We start from the raw sequence: 20,063 nt of genomic DNA on the forward strand, positions 1-20,063 counted from the left end.
TCCCACTAGGGATGTAAGCGACTAGTCGAGTACTCAACTACCTGATAAGGCTAAGTTTATTGGGTAGTCGAGTTGAGTACTCGGCCCCTCATTTGTCCCTCCACTTGCAGCCTCTCTATGAGAGGCAGCAATGGGTGGGGAGGAAACAGGAGCCGGTGCTGGGGGAAGTCGGCTTAAAAGCCGGTTCCCCCCAGCACTGTCTCCAGGGTGCTGCTTGCCCACACCCCTCCCCCATGCTGTCACCTCTATTAGAGGCAGCAGTGGGAGCGAAGGGGAGGGGAGGCTGCTCCAGCAGCAGCCCCTGTTTGCAGCAACTTGGGCTGGCTGTGGATGGGGCAGCTACCGAGCAGCCTCTGCCCACTGCCAGCCTGGGCCACCGCGGACAGGGGCTGCTGGACCCAGCATGAGCTGGGGCCAAACAATCCCAGCTTGCACTGATCCAGTACTGATCAAAGTAGGAATAAGAGCCTCCGGAAAAGGGCACTTTTTCCGGAGGATCGGGGCCAGTGTAGACGCTCTTTTCCGGCTTTTTTAAAAGCCGGAAAAAAGCGGCGGACATTTTTATTTAAATGCCGCGGGGGATATTTAAATCCCCCGCGGATTTCCCTACGACGACTGGTGAAATTTACATGCCCCTTCCGGAAAAGGGGCCAGTGTAGACGTAGCCTCAATGTTAGGATTCTGATTGATTTGCATTTGTCTCTGGAGAAATGAATTAATTTCAATACCGATGTCCTGTTATATCATGATTTATCACTGTACAGAGATTTATGTGGCTTAAATAACTTTGGGTACATCTACATTGTGGCAATATTTTGGGATACTTCTAGTATCCCAAAATAGCTATTCTGTGTCTTTTAAACAAGCCTATTATTTCGAAATAGCTTTCCTAGTTTGCCTGCCAGTCGCTCCCACCAGCCGCCCTCCTGGCCCCCCACCGGTCACTCCTGCCGATCACAATGGGTCTGGCTCCAGGCCAAACTAGTGACTTCAGCTCTTAGCTACCACCACCTAGGCTGGCCAAAAGATTCCAGCTTCTACTGGAATAACAAAGAGACTCCTTATGGAATCTGTTTTAGGTCTATCCTTAGAACAGGTGGGAAAGGAGATAGGTTAAACCAGTTTTACAGCTCATACCTGGAGGGTATGTAGCTGGCTGGCTCAAGTTCCCCCCCAACTCAGTCCACTTGAATCTGGAAGGGGGAGGCTTGTCCATCTGAGACTCTTTGGAATGACAGTGACTCTCCTGAAAGCACTGGTGATCATATTTTAAAATTCCTACATTTAGGGTTAACATGGTTTGTGACCCTACTACAGCAAAATTAGTTACTATACACAACATTCCATTCCAACAATTGACCATCCATCAAGCCTATAGCACTGGCTCAACTGAATTTACATAACCACACCCCTGATTCCTTCCCCATTCCAGCATGAGTTGTATTTACATATCAACAGTTAATTATCTTGCAGGGCTAAACAATTGAGTGAGCATAACCACACCCAGGGCTGCTCTCCCCCTTCAGCTGGCTGCATTGAAAACAGTGGTTTCAGACCCTGCTTACATATATAAAACATAAAAGGCCAAAATCATTAGTTAGATTTGGCATGAATTTAACTAAAGTTAGTAAAACTAAATATTATAACTACTAATAAAGAAAAAAGCCTGGATTCATTGCTGTCATTATAATGTTTAAAAAAATTCTTTTGCAGATAATCGCCTTTGATGAGCTAAGGACAGACTTCAAGAGCCCAATAGACCAGTGCAATCCAGTTCATGCAGTGAGTACAGCCCTGAAGTTTGCCAACCATTAGATATTGAATGGAAGATGTGCTGATCTGTCAATGGAAAATATGCAAATGTAGTTAGGAATCCCTTATGGATGTAGTTGTAGTCTGTGAGGCTATGTCTACACTATGCGCTTATTTGAAATAATAACTCCTGAAATAGCTATTTCAAAATAGCACATCCACATTACAAATCCCCATCGAAATAGCACAGATTTATATTGAAATAGTGCATCCACACTGATTGGAGGCTGAATCACATTTAGAGCCCCTGAGAAGCACTCCTGGCAGGGCATCAGGATAGCAGTCATTTCCTGTAGCTGCTTCCTGAGGCTATCTGAGATTCGTGCTTAAAGGGGCTCCCTTGTACACCTGTGTCTCCAACTCTTCTCTATTGCCTACCTCCTCAAGGGACAGCAAACTCTCACCATGTGTTCTGGTTGCCCTTGTGGATGCCACAACTCTCTCACCATGGAGCCAGACCCGCTGCAAAGCACTCACCGGCTGTTAGACTTCATGCTGCAACTCCTGCTGCATTCTATGCAGGCTGCCCTCATGGCACTACAGGACCACAACAACCAGCTCAGAATGGGGCACCTCCTCGCTCTAGCCCAGGTGCTCCTTGTGCCCCACAGTCCCTTCCAGCCTCCTCTGTACATTGTGCACTGCCACTTCTGATGCCGGGGCACCAGTTCCAACTGGTGGGACCACATCGTCATGGAGTGGTGGGACAACCAGAAATGGCTCCAGATTTTCCACTTGCAGAAGGACACCTTCCTGGAGCTCTGTGAGTGTCTCGCCCTGCCCTCCGGTGACAGGACACCTGAATGCAATGTGCCATCCCCCTCCAAAAGTGTGTTGCCATCACCCTCTGGAAGCTTGCTATAGCAGAGAGCTACCACTCTGTGGGGAACCAGTTTAGTGTGGGGGGATGGACCGTCAGGGCCATGCTTTGCAAGTGTGACTCTCTTGCTATTGTCCTAGGAGGATGGTGAACTACTGGAATGGCGTGTCTAGGGACGGGGGTGGAATCTCCATTCCCAAAGGTTTTTCAGTCCCGGCTTCACAAAGCTCTATTGGGGATGGGGTAGTTGGGGTTGCTCCTGCTGCAGGAAGGGGGTTTGGGTTTTAGGAATTCCCGAGGGCTCTGGCAACCCTGTGATTCTGTTTCTATGATTTCTATGATTCTACAGGTGGTGAAGGCCATCAACACCATTCTGCTGTTCAGGGTCATCACTGTGGGCAACATGGAGCTCGTCATCACTGGCTTTGCTGCCATGGGCTTCCCCAACTGTGCAGGGGAGCGGAGGGGGAGAGGCGGGGGGGGGGGGCGCGGAATTGACAGCATCCACATCCCCATCTTTGCCCTGACCACTGTTCCTCAGACTATCAATAGAAAGAGGGTACTTTTCCACGGTGCTGCTGGCCCTCATGGACCACCAGGGCCAGTTCACAGACATTTACATTGGCTGGTCGGGGAAGGAGCACAACGTTTGCATGTTCAGGAACTCCAGCCTGTTCCAAAAGATGCACGCCAGCACATTTTTCCCTGACCACACCATCAGGGTCGGGGAGTTGGACATGTCTATCTGCATTGTGGGCGATGCAGCTTATCTCTTGCTCCCCTGGCTAATGAAGCCCTACATGGGATGCCTGGACCCCACGAAAAAATGCTTCAGCACCAGGCTCTGCAGGTGCTGCATCATTGTGAAGGGTGCTTTCAGCCAACTTAAGGGGAAGTTCCGGAGCCTCCTCACCCACCTGGACCTCAATAACTGGAATATCTCCCAGGTGGTAGCGATCTGCTGTATGCTCCACAACCTCTGTGAAAATAAGGGGGAAACTTTCCTGCCAGGTTGGGGGGCAAAGGCTGAGTGACTCGCCAGGGCTTTGAGCAGCCACATGCCGCTTCCATCCGGCAAGCCCATCACGGGGCTGTGCTCATCCAAGAGGCCCTGAGGGAGAGTTTCAGCCAAGGCCAGCCATGGGACTCTCCCCAGGCCTCTGCATTGCCCCGTGTACCTTTCTTTCCCTATCCCTCCTGTCCTCCCCTTCCAGGTAAAATAAACCAAAGTTTTTGTTTGAAAGAATAAACTCAGTAATTTTTATTTGGGGAATATATAACTGGGGAGGGACTAGTGAAAGAACCTAGGAGGGGATCAGGGATGGGACTGGGAGTGGTCCCTGCCTTAGGTGTGTTGAGACACCTTGGCTGCCCAAGAGGTCCCACCACGTTGTGTGCATGGCCCTCAGCAGCCCCGGGTGGGGAGGAGGGCTAGGAAAAGCCAGGGGTGTGGGTACTGGAGGGATTGGAAAGGAGTGGGTTCTGGGAGTTGGGGGGAGCATGTGTGGAGGGAGGGCGGGCTGCTGGACCACTCAATTTCCAATGCTTAGTAATTTCAAAATAACACACTTGCTGTGTGGACGCTCACCTTGTTATTTCAAAATAACATGAGTTATTTGAAAATAACTCTGTAGTGTACACATGCCCTAAGAGCAGCTGCTATTCACTCTTGATTTAGCAATTCATCTTAGTCTGATGCTCTCAGGGTGGATCTTTATTGAGGTAGTTCCCTTTCTAGCAGAAGTGGCATGAGAGCATTTAGAGATGCAGAAAAAAGCTGAAATGTGATTCATTTTGAAGCACACTTTTCCCCTTTAAAATCCTTTTCTTTCTCTGCAACCCCATTTTCCTCAGAATTTGCATCAGTGTAGTTGTAGTGGTGTCAGCTCCAGGATTTTAGGCAGACAAGATGGGTGAAGTAGTATCTTTTATTAGACCAAATGCTGTTGGTGAGAGCTCTAAAGTTTGTTGGCTCACTCACTAACAGGAGGGCGTCAGTCAGGGATGCAACTATCATCTTTCTGCCTATAGGCAGCAACTTAAATTCTGTCCTACACTAAGGCAGAATAACCTACGGAAGTCAATGAGGTTCCACCTGTTTACAATGGGGGGTGGGGGGGGGGGCGGAGAGAGAGAAAAGGGGGCAATTGCCTTGGGGCCTGGAAATTCTAGAGGGGACAGTGCCCCTGGCTGATATTACTGCAGAAGCCAGAGCCCCAGGCCCTTTAAATCACTGCCAGAGCACAGAGTGGTGCACTCTGGGCAGCTCTAAGGGTTGGGGGGCCCACTGTGACATGCCCCCAGCGGCAATGAGAGCTGTCTTCCCTTGCCAGGCCCTTTCCACCTGAGGCCCTGCCCTTTCTGGAAGCTTGGAGCCACACCCCCCCACACATACACCTTGCCCAGGGGCCCAGCATGGCCATCTTGCTTCCCTGCTTACAGTAAAGGATAATTTGACTCAGAGGCTGCATGCTCTGCTATACTCCATCAGTCAAGTATAGAGGAACCTGGGCCAAATTAAACTTAAATGTAGATTGGAAGAAAGGGGTACATCTTCTTTGAAAGTGTGTGTGATAAAGTCGATAGGGACAGAAACAGTTGTATAGATTACATACTGGATCAATGGCAAAAATTTGGCACTTCTGTGACTGCAAAACAAGTGTAACTTAAAAGCAATGGCATGTATCAGGAGTAAGGGACAGCTTCCTTCTCCCCTTATTTTAACATATTCCTGACCTATTTCCAACATTCCTGGTGCCAAATTCCATCTGGCGTAGGCAGGTGGAAATTCTGCTCTCAGCTGAGCCAGTGTTAAACAGAGTGATTCCATTTGAAAAAACAATTGGGTTCAGTGAAGTTAACTTATGACACCTGTTATACCATCATTGAATATGGAGTCTCCTAAGAAGCTTTGTACCACAGAATCATCAAGCCAGTCTTAAGTTAATATATATGTTTATGTAAGTATTTGTAGCTGTTAATCTACTAAAATAAATCCACCCCAATAGTAACTGGAAATGATAGGAAACGATCTCAAGTATCTTGCAGCTTTTCCTATAAAGGTTACATGTAGACCTATTTATCCATGTATCTTAATTCTCCTCATCTTGTGATACAAGCACACTTTCTGTGCCTATCTCTGCATCGTGTTTCAGTAATTTGTTTTGTTTCTGAGCTCGTATGGTGCCCTAGAGAGACAAATTGCTTTTGGTTTAGAATGCTAATGTAATTGGCTTCCAGGATAAGAAAGTCAATGTCTGTCCCTGTTAGTGATTCAATTAATTAATTAATCAATCCCAGAATGATCAGTAGTTTTCATTTACCCTGAACAAACATGCCACAGAAAACTGTACATTATTCTGTAATCAGTAGCATCATTTTGACTTTCATCTAGCAGGCTTTCTGCAATACTTCAAACAATATTCTCATGGTACTTTCTTCTGTTCAGAGTAGATGTTAATGGGCATTATGGTAGCACACACAGAGAGATTTTTATGAGACTAGTCATTTGCTCTTCTGTCATACACCTGATGTTTTTCCTTCTTCCCCTATTGGGTATCAGTTGGTACCCACATTTCCATCTATCTAACTGTATGGACTCCAGAATCAGACTGTTTTAATGTCTTGTACTAATCTGTTTAGTCTCACAGCACAGGTAAGGAAGTATTTATTATCATTCCCATTTTACAGAAAGGAAGCTGAGAGACAGAGAGGTTAATCAGGAAGACTATTGGTAGAGCTGAGACTTGAACTCAGGTCACCCCAACTTCCATTGTAATGTCTATACCACTACCTCTTCCAGAAGACCAGGCATGTTAACTCCAGTCTTTCAATAAGAACTATGTTGGCAGAACCTTACCTCCACAGGGACCTCCCATTGAAGTCAATGATGCTCTGTGCAGGTGTAAGAGTACACCCACATGGGCCTCATAGCACCACAGTCTAAGAAGCTTCTTGTCATGAAGGTGCCATGCAGAGGGAAAATATTACTTTTGTACCTTACATTATCTCCCCAGTTTGAAACCTTTTTTTTAGGAGAAATATAATCCTCACAAAATGGAATCAGTTTAAAATAGTTTGAAAAACACAGAAGGGCCTAGAGAATTGGCTTCACACGTTGGTTCATCTCATTATTTGTTTCAGAAAGGTGACTGTCCATAGTAGCTTTTGTAATGTCTAGAGAAAAAAGCTTAACACCCCTCCGAAGAACATAAGGTACACACCAATCTACTTCTCTAATCTATTGTAAGAAGAGGCGTAAAACTTAATTTGCTTTTGAATTGCTCACATCATTTGGCAGAGTGCAACAGGTTCTGTCTTGTGCTAACCTCAGTAAATATAGAATAATTCCATTGATTGCCATGGTGTAACTGTGGGTGTAGCCCTGGTTGTAACCAAGAGCAAAATCTTGCTCTGTGGCTCAAGTAACGTGTCTATGCAGAGTGGAACTTGCTAGTTAAATTCTCATCTATGATCCATTTAACAGAAAGCCTGCTGAAGCTTTTGTTTTGATTTTCCTAGCATCGGCTGAGCCTGCAATGTCCTTGATCCTCAAGTGTCTCAAGAGGCAGTGTCTCTCAGTTCATGCACATATGTCTTCTATTTTAAAAGAATATTTCTAGCATATTACAAATACACTGCAGTAACCCGAACTATAAAAGCTTCACATTGATAGAGCGTCTTGGTACTTCTGTCATTGCCTGTATAACACATGTTCTCAATTTGGAACTGCTACTGAAGTGAGTGGGAATTGGAAAGTGTGTACCTCAGCTTCTCTGGACCAGTTCAGCATTACTGTAAGAAGGCACTGGCTTCAGAATTGTTGCCCTGCTAACTTTAAGGCTCAGTTCTGTCTCTGGTTTGTTTTCTCATATGTTATTGGAATAATAATTATCTGCCTCACAATGGTGTTAAGATAACTGAGTGATACTACCATTTTAAAGTAATATATATATAGAAATATTATTAGGCCAAATTCATCCCTGATGTAATTCTGATATCTGAATGTAAGCCAGGGATGATTTGGGCTCATTATATTTGTGATATACTTTCTTTAATTCATGACACAATATAACCTTTTTTTCTCACCTCTTTTTGACAGCGAGAGAGACTAAGAAACATTGAGCGCATCTGCTTTCTTCTGAGAAAGGTGAGCATAAACCAACACAGAAGCTATGATGTTGATGGGAATTAACTCTCAGGTGGATGCTCTGGTATGTCCATTTATTCATCTGACTGAACCTACCATCTTCACCCATGAAATCTGAGACTCCAATGCAGAAATTGGAATCCACATTGCTTCCAACTCTGGGGGTGCTCCAGGGCTGCAGCACCCATGGAAAAAAAAATAGTGGGTGCTAAGCTCCCACTAGTGGGTCTCTCCTTCCCCCTAAATATCCCCCGGCAGGAGTGGGCCCTGCTGATCAGCTCAACCACGTTTTCCCCCACACACATTAAAAGCAGCTCCCTCCTGCTCCTGCCCACCAGGACAGTGACAGAATGTGCCACAGGGAGGGGCTGGCACAGCAGGAGGACAAACCACAGGTACCATGGAGTGGGGAGAGCGTGGTAGCCCCAGAGCTGAGTACGGAGGTCATGGAACCTGCCCTTTAGATTGTGTCCCCTCACTATGGGGAAGCATTAGTTAAATTAGGGAACCCTGGGGAAAGGGGCAGGGCAAAGGTCTGAGTGGGGGGGGGGGGGGTCAGGTACTCTTCAGAAAATCTAGAAGTCAGTGCCTACGGGAATCAGTGTTACCTTTAACAAACAAAGTGAAGGTAACAAGAAGGGGCTCCCATCAGCCAGGATTTTCTGACAAGAACTGAACATTTCCAAACACTGTCAGGTTCAGATTTAATAGCTTGCTTGTTGACAGTGATGAATGGTTTCTGGAGGTGTGACTTGTGACAGTTATGGCCACACGCCCTGTGCTGCAATCGAGATCTGAGGTTTGTAACAATTGCTGGGCAGTCATTTACTCATTGTTTGATAAATGGAGTGTTTTATTTGTATGAGTTCAACCTTCTGAGTTTCTTACAGGCTGACTCAGAATTATGAGATGATAGAGGCTGGCCCCCTGATGGCACGGAGTAGAGGGTACTCTTCTCTTTGCAGTACTTGCACAATAGTGGGTTGCACATTCCAGTGTAATTTGAGTGGAATTTTTAAAGCACTGAATGTCGGCCTGATTCTGCTCCCATCAAAGTCAAATCCATTCATTTCATTGGATGCAAAATTAGGCCAACACTGAACATGTTTGGTCCCCTTAGGCTGGGCTTTTCAGTGTAAGCTATGCTCATCTTGGGAATAGCACCAGTGACCATTAGGACCAAAATCACAAAGCCCCAACACCTGTGGTAAAGGAACAAGACCACAGGGCTTTTAACATTGAAGCAGACTAGACGCTAGCTTAGACATCATGACATGCCTTTAGTCAATATATGCAAGCTGCTTACATCTTGTCTTTAAAAGCTCTTCTGCCTCTCAACAGACCAAGGAAGAAGATCTGGCCTTGCAAAAACGGTTTTAATAAGTGTGCCTATGCACTTCGTTATAGAATTGAATGCAGCAGCATGACAATTAGCAAAACATTCCAGCCCTTAGATGATATCAGAATGGCCAGACTGGAAAGTATTTGTTGCTGCATTGTATCCATCCTTAATAGTTTATCAACAGTGTTTAAATACAATGGGCCAAATTTATTCTGTGCTGCAACTTCAGTGATGTCAGTAGCATTAGACTGGGGGAATTTGGCTCAGTGGCCAAATTCTGTCATGAGATACATTCTTACAACTACTGACTTCATTGTGAGTTAGATGTGTTTGGAGAGCAGACTGTGGCACGGTTTCCCAGGATATTGCAGATAGGAACTGAGCTCAGAGGACAGATTAGTAGAAGGGAAATGTGGTGGGACTTAACTCAAGCTGCAGCTACAATCCCAAGCTATTCTACTCTAACATAGTCAGGTCCCTGGAAATTGCTCTCTTTACCATTGTATCTGAGCTCCTAATACTGCCTGTAATTGCCGAGAAGGTGGATGTTTCTGCTACAGTGATCATCATAAAATAGCTAATGCTATAGACTACACATGGCTATGTTCAGAGCAGCTGGAAACTCCATTTTAGTATGTGATATTGGCAGTGCTAAGTGCTGGCTCAACCTGATCCCAGGGCCTGAGTATGTTATAAATGAATGTATTTGCAATAGGTAGGGAGCCTACTTTATAAAAACTTTTGTTGAAAAACTTAATTTATACCAGTTTAGACTGATCATGGAGCAATTGAGAGCACATTGCTAACAGAAACCATGCATAATCACTTGCATTAGGCATCTGACAAGGAGAGAAAATATTAATCCATACTAGCTAACCAACATAAAAAATCAGTACTTTTCCAGAAGCCATTTTGCTGATTCAGCAGTCAGCTAATTTTTCAGCTGTGTCCCAGTTTCTCTGACAGCAAACAACAAGTGGGTGGCAAATATATTAATATATGAGAGTCCCCAGGGGAGTCCTTGCCCATAGGAAAGTTTAATTTTTATTGAGCTTCATTGCTAACAGCAAAGATGATGCCTTTTGGCTAATTACTGATACTGCATACACAAGGGATCAGACTTCTAACTCACTTAAATTGTTTGTTAATGCTGCTTCTTCTCCTTGTTCTTTGGGGATATATTTGTTTTAATTGGGAGATGCAATATAGGAAGAGGAAGGAGGAGTAACTACAGAGATGTGCAGTCTTTTCAAGTCCAATATTCACTAACAATAGCTTTTGTGTACATAGCAGTTTTGGAGCATTCAGGGCTAATGGCACAGATTTGGAGAAGTAATTAAAATACTGAGTGTTTTATGGACATAGGAAAAGGTAAGGGAATACCTTACCATGATTACCATAATGTTGCTCTCCCTGTGGCTGTGGGTAATCTCTCTGTGCTTGTTTCCCTTTCTATAAACTGGGGAAATACAGTGTTGGGGTAGGCTAACATTTTCAAAGCACTATACAAACATAGAACTAGGAGTCTTATTGTTAATGCCACTAGAATTGAATTCTTGATTTTTGGCTATAAACCTCTGTTTTAAAGGGATTTATAAGTGAGCATATAAGTTGCATATATTGAGCCCCAATGGATGAATTGGATGGCTGGTTTGTCAGAATTATCTTAGAAATTCTTATTTTTAAGGTAGTGATGATCATTAGCAGAGTTTGAACATAGCTTGTATGTTTGGGTTTGGGTATACTGGAGGATGTGATATAATGTGTCTGAGTTTTCAAGCAGGGTGGGGTTGATAAGCAGGGATGTCACTACAACCAGCACATTCACAGACATCACTATCTGATGTTAATTACTTGTGGAAAATATTTTCATACCATGAAAACAGTATCTTTATCAGGGAGTATGGAAAAGCAGATGGCATGTATGTGATGTTCTGGCTTGCATATATGTGTATCACTGCCCTCTGCTGGATATACCAAGACCTGCTCAATTTTTCTGCAAGACAATAAGGCTTTGATTACAAAGAGGCTGTGAGCTTTGTTCAGTTTTGAGTGTTCTCTTGCATCACAATGTAAATGCCTTAAGTATATTATTTCCTGAATCCAATTTTAAAACAGGGTTCCCAGTGCAATATTGAAATTCTTCTTTATCTCAGAGGCCTATTTTTGGAGCTCTATAATATGGTCTTCCAGTTATGTGTGGTTTAGCTGGAAATCATACACTCTTGTGTATGTGCATGTCCATAGATGTATTCCACAAGCTGATATGCTTTAAGTATGTGCTAGTGATGTTGATTGCCATGGAGGCTGGTTATGCTACGCTATGCTAGATCCTCTCCCCCAGCCTCCCCAATTTGTCACCAATTTTGCAGTTCTGTTGGCAATGCCCGATGGTGTTTTAACCATCTTTTTTTGCAGTGGTGGTGTTATCATGTTGGTCCCAGGATATTAAAGAGAGTGCCTTTTTCAGCTCTGAACAGCTCTGCGTAGCTCAAAAGCGTATCTCTTTTCACCAGCAGAATTGGGAGCAGTAAAAGATATTACCTTACACACGACGTCTCATGGCCCATTTGCTATTGGTGCCATGGATGGAGCTGAAACGGTGTTAGCAATACTGGGAAATTGTCAATGAAAATGCCTAGTGAGACACAGCCACAGTCCTAGCAATAGACAGAAGAGCTGGGTAGTTTTCCTTAGCAATCTGGGTGCAGAGTAGTGCTTGGAAGCATGTGTCAGACTTGAAGCAAGCTATTCTATATTACTGTGGCATGTCAAGAACTTAGTCTTGCATCATCCCTGGGAAGGTGGAAGAAACAGGAATTGAACTGCCAGAAGACACAGCAGACAGGGTGTCCCTAGCAGTTTTGGTGCCCTGTGCAATCCAAGCACCTGCACGTACACCCCACTCTCAGCTGTGGGGCCATGGAAGGAGGAGCCGTGGGGGGCAGGCCCAGAGCTGACAGGGGCAGAGCAAGAAGGCAGCAGGGGCTAGGTTTGCCTCCTTACTCACTGGTGGTAGTGGGAAGTGGAGTGCTTTGGCCCAGGCCGCTCTGCTCCCTTGGATCCCAGTCACATGACTTGGAGAAGAGGGGGGGTGGGGGAACGGTGGAACGATCACCCTCCCTCACCAGCAGCAGGAAGGGCATGGGGCCAGGTCGCTCTGCTTCCTACTGCCGCTGGTAAGTGCAGGGGTGGGCCTACAGTGGCACAGCTGCAGCTACATGGCTGTAGTGTGGATACTTCCTACGCTGATGATTTTTCCATTGATGTAGTTAATCCACATCGCAAAGAGGCAGTATCTACCTCAACAGAAGAATTCGTCCATCAGTCTAGGGGTGTCTTTGCTGCAGGTAACCACAACACTCAGGACATATCATTTTTCTCAGCCCTGGGGACATACAGTAGTTGTTAGAAATATTTTTAAAGTGTAGAACAGCTTTAGTTGCAAAGCTGGGAATAGAAACTGTACCCCTACCTTTAGTAGCACTATAAATCATTTTCAGCACTGATTAAAGTTGAATCGTTCCTAATTTAGACAAGGATTAATGGGGAAAGTAAACATTGCATTGCATACTGTAAAGATAGGTCTGCTTTAGAGACAGAATTTTGCATTGCCTTCACTGCCAGGTTTGTAAGACCAGGTGCTATCTCCTGCTCTAGCAAATAGTAAACATTTCCTTCTTGCAGCTTAGGTGCCTCTGTTATCACAAAGGGAGACTGAACTGTTGACCAGTGAAAATCAGGTAAATTGAGTCTGTGACAGTAGCAGAATTTGCTGTTGTACAGTATTTCACAAAGCAGCATAGGATGCATTTTGCATTTTGATAAATTGTTCCTATGATAAAGACCATAATGTGAATCACTTCCATTGATAGAGAGTATAACAAAGATGGAGATATGCACTTTGTCCATTCTTGTTCGAGTCCAAAGACTGCATCCTTATTAGTGGCTTCTTGATGACTGCTATATTTCTTGGCATGGCTAATGCTTTTCTCTTTCATACCTCATGAATATCATGACACCGCTGAGTCTGATTCACCATCTGGGCAGCGGGAAACCATGCAGGAGGCTTCTCCTGATGTGTGATTGGTAGCAGAAACTCACATCAAGAGGCAATGTAAATGAGTTATGAAGAATAACCAATGCTTGCATAAACTGTGCTGGAGATATTTGGGCAATCATTCCATTCACATTTTAATAGCTTAAGGATCCTTAAAAGGCAATACAGGTAGAAGCTTCTGTTCTAGCAGACACTGCGGCATATAACATGATATAAATCAGCATTATAATTTAAATTTTTTAAAATATTTATCATCTCATATTATTTTCCTGGGTATCATTTGCCTCTAACTTTGCAATACAGTTGTAAGATGGTTCTAGTTAAAGATGCTCATGAATTACAAAACCTGATCTGAATAGCTATGGACACAGGGAAATGTGGATTCATTTTGGAAATCCGTGCCCACCTTCTTTCTCTAGGAGTGCATCTACACTGCACCGTTATTTTGAGATAACTAGTGTTATTTCAAAATAACAATGCAAGCGTCTACACAGCCATTCTGTTACTTCAAAATAACAGATGGCTTATTCCGAAATCTGTAAGCCTCATTCTATGAGGAAAAACAGCTTTTCTGAAATAGCTATTTCAAAATAAGGCATGCGTAGCCACGCCGCTTCTGCTATTTCGAAATAGCTCCTCACCAGGGCCATTCTAAGTTATTCCTCCCCAGTGCCTCCTGGGGCTCTAAATTGAAATAGCACATCTACATTAGGGAAGCCTGCCTCGGACTAATTTTGAGGCTTCCCTGCAGTGTAGACGTGCTATTTCAAAATAAGCTATTTCGGAATCACTGTTCCACAATTGCTTATTTTGAAATAAGTGTGCAGTGTAGATGTACCCTATGATGTAGCATGCTGACAGTCACTCCAAAATTTCGGGTAACTTTGAATCCCTCTCTGAACTTGATAGCCTGGACCAATCTCTGTTTATTGTGCTGATCTGAGAGAAATGTTCACATTGAACTCCAAAACCATGAATATGCCTGCTTTAAGATTTTGTAACAAACTTGAAGCTCAGATCTATTAAGGGATCTTTCTATTTATGATTTTGGTTCAGGCCATTGTTTGAAGGAGGTTTCAGTCATAAAACTTCTGTAAAGTTCAGGCTGTGTTTGGATCTGATTTCAGCATCATCTCTACTTTTTAATGAGAATTAGTCCTAGAAATGGTTTTATACCATTTTAAACCTCAGTAATCCTGATTCCTTTACAGGCTTGGATTGGTCTTAAATATATACCCTATTACTGAGACCACAAAGACTTTTTTATTTGATTACCTGAAAAAATATCCCAATAAAATTGATTGAGAGGTATGTGTATGTGTGGAGAGTCTTATTCACTGAGTTGCTCACTTGAGCATTTAGTTACCAACCCTGGGTTGATTGAAGGAATAACAGAATCTTCTACCTATCTTGCAGCCTATAAAAATGCTGGGTAAATATACTGTAGGGCAGTGGTTACCAACCTTTTTTATACTATAGACTGGCAAACCCATTCTAGGGATGTAAGCAACTAGTCGACTATCCACTAAACATAAGTTTATCAAATAGTCAAGTAGTGACTCAATTAGTAACCCCCCCCCCCCCTTGTTGCTTCTATCAGAGGCAACAAGGCAGGGGAGCAGGAGCTGGTGCTTTGGCAAGCTAGCTTAAAAGCGGGTTCCCCCCAGCACTGTCTCCATGGCGGGGCAGGGGAGGCAGAGGCATAGTGGGGGCCTGGACGTGAGCCAGGAATCAGGTGAGCTGCCAGGATCTTAATACATTTAAAAAGCAGAAGCACAGTGGGGAGAAGCTGGGAATCAGCGTTCTCAACTCACTCCCGGTATCCCCCACTGCACTTCAGCCTTTTAGATGTATTAAAGCTCTTAATATGTTTAAAAGGTAGAGTCACAATGAGGTTAGCTCCAGGGCCAGGAGCTAACCCCGCTGAAGCTCTGCAGTTTCCCTCCTTATCAACTAGTCAATGGAAATTCCATTGACTAGTCGATTAGTTGATTAAACACAATTTAACATCTCTAACCCATTCATAAACTTGGGGCGGAGTGATTGCTCATGTCCATTCCATGTAGGTGTGTGCCCACTGTGTCACTGAAAGTTTTTCCCTTAGCAGCACTTATTGGGCCTGCAGGGGAACCCCCCTGGAGCGGGGCTGCTATATCAGCTCATATAATACCCCTGCTGGCCCTCCAATCAGTCAGTTCCTTCTTATCGCCTATTGGAAAGGCCTTGCTCTTGCTCTTGCAAGTGCAACGTAGCAGTTCTCACCTGTTGTGTTGTTAATTAGTTTCTGGTTAATCATTCTTATCCCCTGTAAATAGTTCTTCGTTAGTGAAGATAATTGGCTTTTGGCTGGGGGCTTTGCATCCCCAGCGCTGGCAGTGGCACATGCCTGGGTCCCAAGCCTTCAAGCCCTGTGTTAAGTGCCAGAAACCTATGCCCTGTGGGGAAACCCACAAAGCCTGCCTGAAGTGCCTCGGTGAGGCTCACCTGTTTGATTGCTGTAAAATTTGCAGGGGGTTCAAGTTGTGCACCAGGCGTGAGTGGGAGTCCCACCTGAAGATTTTCCTTATGGAGGCAGCTCTCCATCTGGCACCACTGTATGACCTGGCACCAGCAACCCAGAGCACCCTGGCTTCCGTGTGTGAGGCACTCAGCCATTCATGTGCTTCTCCAGCACTACGGAGACCTCAGCACCAGTCTCGGTCTCTGGTGCTGAGGCAGGTCTCTGTTGAGGCACTTGCCGGTAGTGCGCCCTCAGTCGGGGCACATGGCACCATCAAGGCACCTGGACCCTCTAGGTTGGGTTGGCACTAGCCTAGCCAATGCCAGGATCCCAGCCCGGAGGGGGAGCTTCTGGAGCTCTTAACACTGAACACCTCTGAGGCTGCCAAAAACCTTATTGAACTGGTCTCGTGTCTGGCCTCAGCCTCTGGCGTGGCGAGGGACCAGGACTCCAGATGGTCCTGTACCAACACCCCAGCACTGGGTAATTCAGTGCATGGAGTCCCAGCACTGGGCCAAGAGTTATGAAGGTGTGACTGAGGACAGCATACTGGTTACCACTTGTCTTTTCCTGAACCGCTTACCCCCTTTCTGTCGTGCCTGGGGTCCATTACATTGGATAGTTAGGTCCTAAGGATGGTAGGAAGTGGTTACGCCGTCCCATACTCTTCACCTCCCTCTTCCCACTCCCCTGCTCCATCCGTCTTCAGGGACCCCTCTTACAAGACTCTCCAACAGGAGGAGGTGCAGCAGCTCCTAAATCTCGAAGCAGTCAAAGTGGTCCCCTTGGAGTTCGGGGACAAGGGCTTGTACTCCTGGTATTTCCTGGCCCCCAAGGGGAAGGGTGGTTTTTGGCCCATCTTGGACCTCAGGGACCTCAATGCCTTCATCACCAAAACCAAGTTCAATATGGTGATGCTGACATCGATCATTCCCTCTGTCAGCCTCGGAGACTGGACACTGCTCTTGATTTAAATGACATAATTCCATATATTTGTTTCCCGTCACCACAGGAGGTTCCTGCATTTTACTAAGGGCTGGGACCATCCCCAGTTTATGGCCCTCCCCTTCGGTCTCTCCACAGCCCCCCTCTGGAAGTGCGATGTCCAAGTATTTCCATACTTGGACAATTGGCTAGCACAGGGCTCATCCCCAGACCAGGTGCTGTCTCATATTTCTTTGGTCCAGAACCTGTTTTTAAACCTAGGCCTCCTCCTGAATGTGGCCAAGTCCACCCTAATGCTCATGCAGGTAATAAAGTTTGTGGGCGCCTGCCTGGACTCAACACTTGCCACAGTCTCTCTGCCTAGGTCCTGGCTTCTGACAATGAGAAGAGAGTCTGTCCTAGCCTTGTGGGTGTCTCCCATGACCACGGCCAGAAACTATATGCACCTTCTAGCACTTATGGCCACCTGCACATACGTGGTGCAGCACATCAGACTTCGCCTCTGTCTACTGCAGCTGTAGTTGGACCAGGTGCAGAACCCATCATTCTACATTTGGGACAGAGTGATGACAGTCCTTCCCAGCATCCTCTGCTCCTTGGACTGGTGGCTTCAGGAGGAGGTGGTCTGTGCAGGAGTCCCATTCTCCCGGCCTCCGCCATCCCTCTGGTTGGTGATGGACACATCCATGGAGAGCCCATGTCGGCAACATGAGGATGCGAGGCATGTGGTCTTGGGAGGAACTCTCCCTTCATATCAACATCAGGGAGTTGTGGGCAGACCGCCCTGTGTGCCAGCTGTTTCTCCCCTGCCTCAGGGGCAGGATGGTTCTCATCCTGTTGGACAATACAATGAGGGTATTCTCCATAAACCAGCAGGGGGTACTCATTCCCCTCCCCTGTGTCTAGAAGCCTTCCGGTTCTGGGATCTGTGTATCAACGAGGGTATATACCCGATAGCCTCCTACTTTCCTGGGACCCAGAACGCTGGTGGACCAGTTGAACCAGGCCTTCACAAGCCACAAATGGACTTTTAGGGTACATTGAGACTACAGGCTTTTGTTGACAGAGGCTTTGTTGACAAAGAGAGTTTAGACTACATCCAGTTTTATCGACAAAGCAAGCCACTTTGTCGACATGAGAATGTAGATGCAAAGGACAGTGTAGCTGCAATAACACCTTCTGTCGACAAAAGGCATTATTCCTCATAGAATGAGGTTTACCGCCGTCGACAAAACTGCCGAGTTCTGTCGACATTATGTCGACAGAACTTGGCAGTAGTGTAGACACAGGTATAGTTTTGTCTATAGTCTAGACACACCCTGTAGTCTAGACACACTCTTAGGGTGGATGCGACCCTCCAAATTTTCTGCAAGTGGGAGTTTCCTCACCTGGACCTGTTTGCAACCCAGCAGAACAGAAAATGTCCATGGTTCCACTCCTTCACAGGGCTCATTTGCGAGTGTCGGGGGTGCCCTCCTCACCCTTTGGCCCGAGGGTCTGTTGTACACATTCTCCCCATTTCCCCTGGAGGCCAATTGCCCTCCCTCTGTATCCAGACATGATAACACAGGATTTCCCCACCCGAACCTGCAGTCACTGCACCTCATGGCCTGGAAGCTCCATAGCTGATGATATTGGAGCTGCAATGTTCAGAACGTGTGCAGGAGATTGTACTAGAGAGTAGGAAGCCTTCCACTAGAACCACCCACTTGGCCAAATGGCGTTTGGCCAAATGGAATCTGGGCTACTCAGAAGTGGATTTCTCCCATGGATGCCCAGGTCCCGTTGGTTCTGGACTATCTCTGCATCCAGGAGCTGTCCTCCTCATCCACCTGGCAGCTATCTCCGTTTTTCACCCGGGCTTCCAGGATAAGATGCTTTTTACAGACCCCCATGGTCCACCAATTTTTGAAGGGGCTGGACAGGCTTTTATCTGTTTCACTGTGGGACCTTTACTTGGTTCTGACCAAGCTTATTGGGCCCCCTTTCAAACCTTTGGCAACATGTTCTCTACTACACCTGTTCTGAAAGGTGTCATTCCGGGTGGCTATCATGTCGGCCAGGTATATGTTAGAGCTCAGGGCACTTACTTCAGACCCTCCTTACACAGGTTTTTTTTTTTTCAGGATAAAGTCGAGCTACCCTCACCTGCCTTTTTGCATAAGCTAGTGTCTCAGATCCATGTCTCTCAGGACATTTTTCTCCTAGGGTATGTCTATTCTAGCCAATCTAGTTTGGACTAGGTTGTCTAATGTAGTCATTTGAACTTGCAAACGAAGCCTGGGATTTAAATATCCCGGACTTCATTTGCATGTTCCCGGGCGCCGCCGTTTTTAAATGCCCGGTAGTTCAAACTACCTGCCCGTGGCTACACGTGTCACGGGCTAGGTAGTTCGAACTAAAGCTCCTAATTCGAACTACCATTACTTCTCCTGCAATGACTACCATTACTTCTCCTGCACAGGGAGTGTTATGAGCTGTCTGGGGTGCCAGCCCCTTCTTTGACGGCCCATTACAAGAGAGGATCACACCTCCAGATCAGCTGCTAGAAGTGGGCCTCACCCTCCCTGACTGAATTAACCTCGTTATCTCTAGCCTTATTCTGGCCTGGAATATTTCCACTACATGCATCTGACGAAGTGGGTCTTTGCCCACGAAAGCTTATTCTCCAATACATCTGTTAGTCTATAAGGTACCACAGGACTCTTTGTTGCTTTTGCAGATCCAGACTAACACGGCTACCCCTCTGATCTTTGAGATGTGTTGCTCATGTCCATTTCAATTCCTGTGCACCTCCCCTTCATCGGAGTACTCTGGTAAGACAGAACCAAGAGGTTGGAGGGCCAGCAGTGGTATATATATGCTGACATAGCGGTGCCACTCCAGGGATCTCCCCAGCTGGCCCAGAGGGTATGTTTAAAGGAAAAACTACCAACAATGCATGCATGCACATCCATCTGGAATGGACATGAGCAGGGCTCAACAAATCATGTAATCTACTCACCCGTAGCGAGTAGATTACAAGCTGGCACAGCCGGTACCGTGCGATCTACGTATGCGCAGCTCGCAGAACCATGCAGCTGGCGAGCGGGGCTCACCGCCACTTAGTGAGCCCTGGACATGAGCAACACATCTTGAAGAACCAGTTTTGGAAGGTAAGTGACTGTTTTTTCCCTTCCATTTTTACTTCCATTATTTATGTACATATGGTAAGGACCACTGATTGTTGGGAAGGGGACAAAGGGAGCCAAAAGAACCAATGGGGATAGAGTATTGAAATGTGAATTGTATAAGATACCTTGCCTGTTTTCTTTGTGTGGGAGAATTAAACCAGGAGTTAGGAGACAAAGAGTGATCTAAATCCATGCAGGATTACCGTGCCTCCAAGGAATTCAGGGCATGGAAGTGGACTGAACCAGGAAAGGATTGTGAGTA

General features: G+C 45.8%; 1 protein-coding gene across 3 annotated transcripts in view; it reads left to right on the forward strand.

Moving 5' to 3' along the window:
* CNIH3 (cornichon family AMPA receptor auxiliary protein 3) overlaps positions 1-20,063 on the forward strand; it is a 106,522-nt gene that overhangs the window by 45,296 nt on the left and 41,163 nt on the right. For 2 of the 3 annotated variants that reach the window (XM_006133411.4, XM_025189812.2), the window contains exons 2-3: positions 1,714-1,782; positions 7,734-7,781. In XM_006133411.4, coding sequence (XP_006133473.1) covers positions 1,714-1,782; positions 7,734-7,781 — 117 coding nt within the window. Of the gene's footprint in view, positions 1-1,713; positions 1,783-2,199; positions 2,790-7,733; positions 7,782-20,063 lie in introns of those variants that run through there. The other variant, XM_075925275.1, reaches the window with a different exon arrangement.

Source organism: Pelodiscus sinensis, chromosome 3 (genome assembly GCF_049634645.1).
Source record: "Pelodiscus sinensis isolate JC-2024 chromosome 3, ASM4963464v1, whole genome shotgun sequence".
NCBI lineage: Eukaryota > Metazoa > Chordata > Testudines > Trionychidae > Pelodiscus > Pelodiscus sinensis.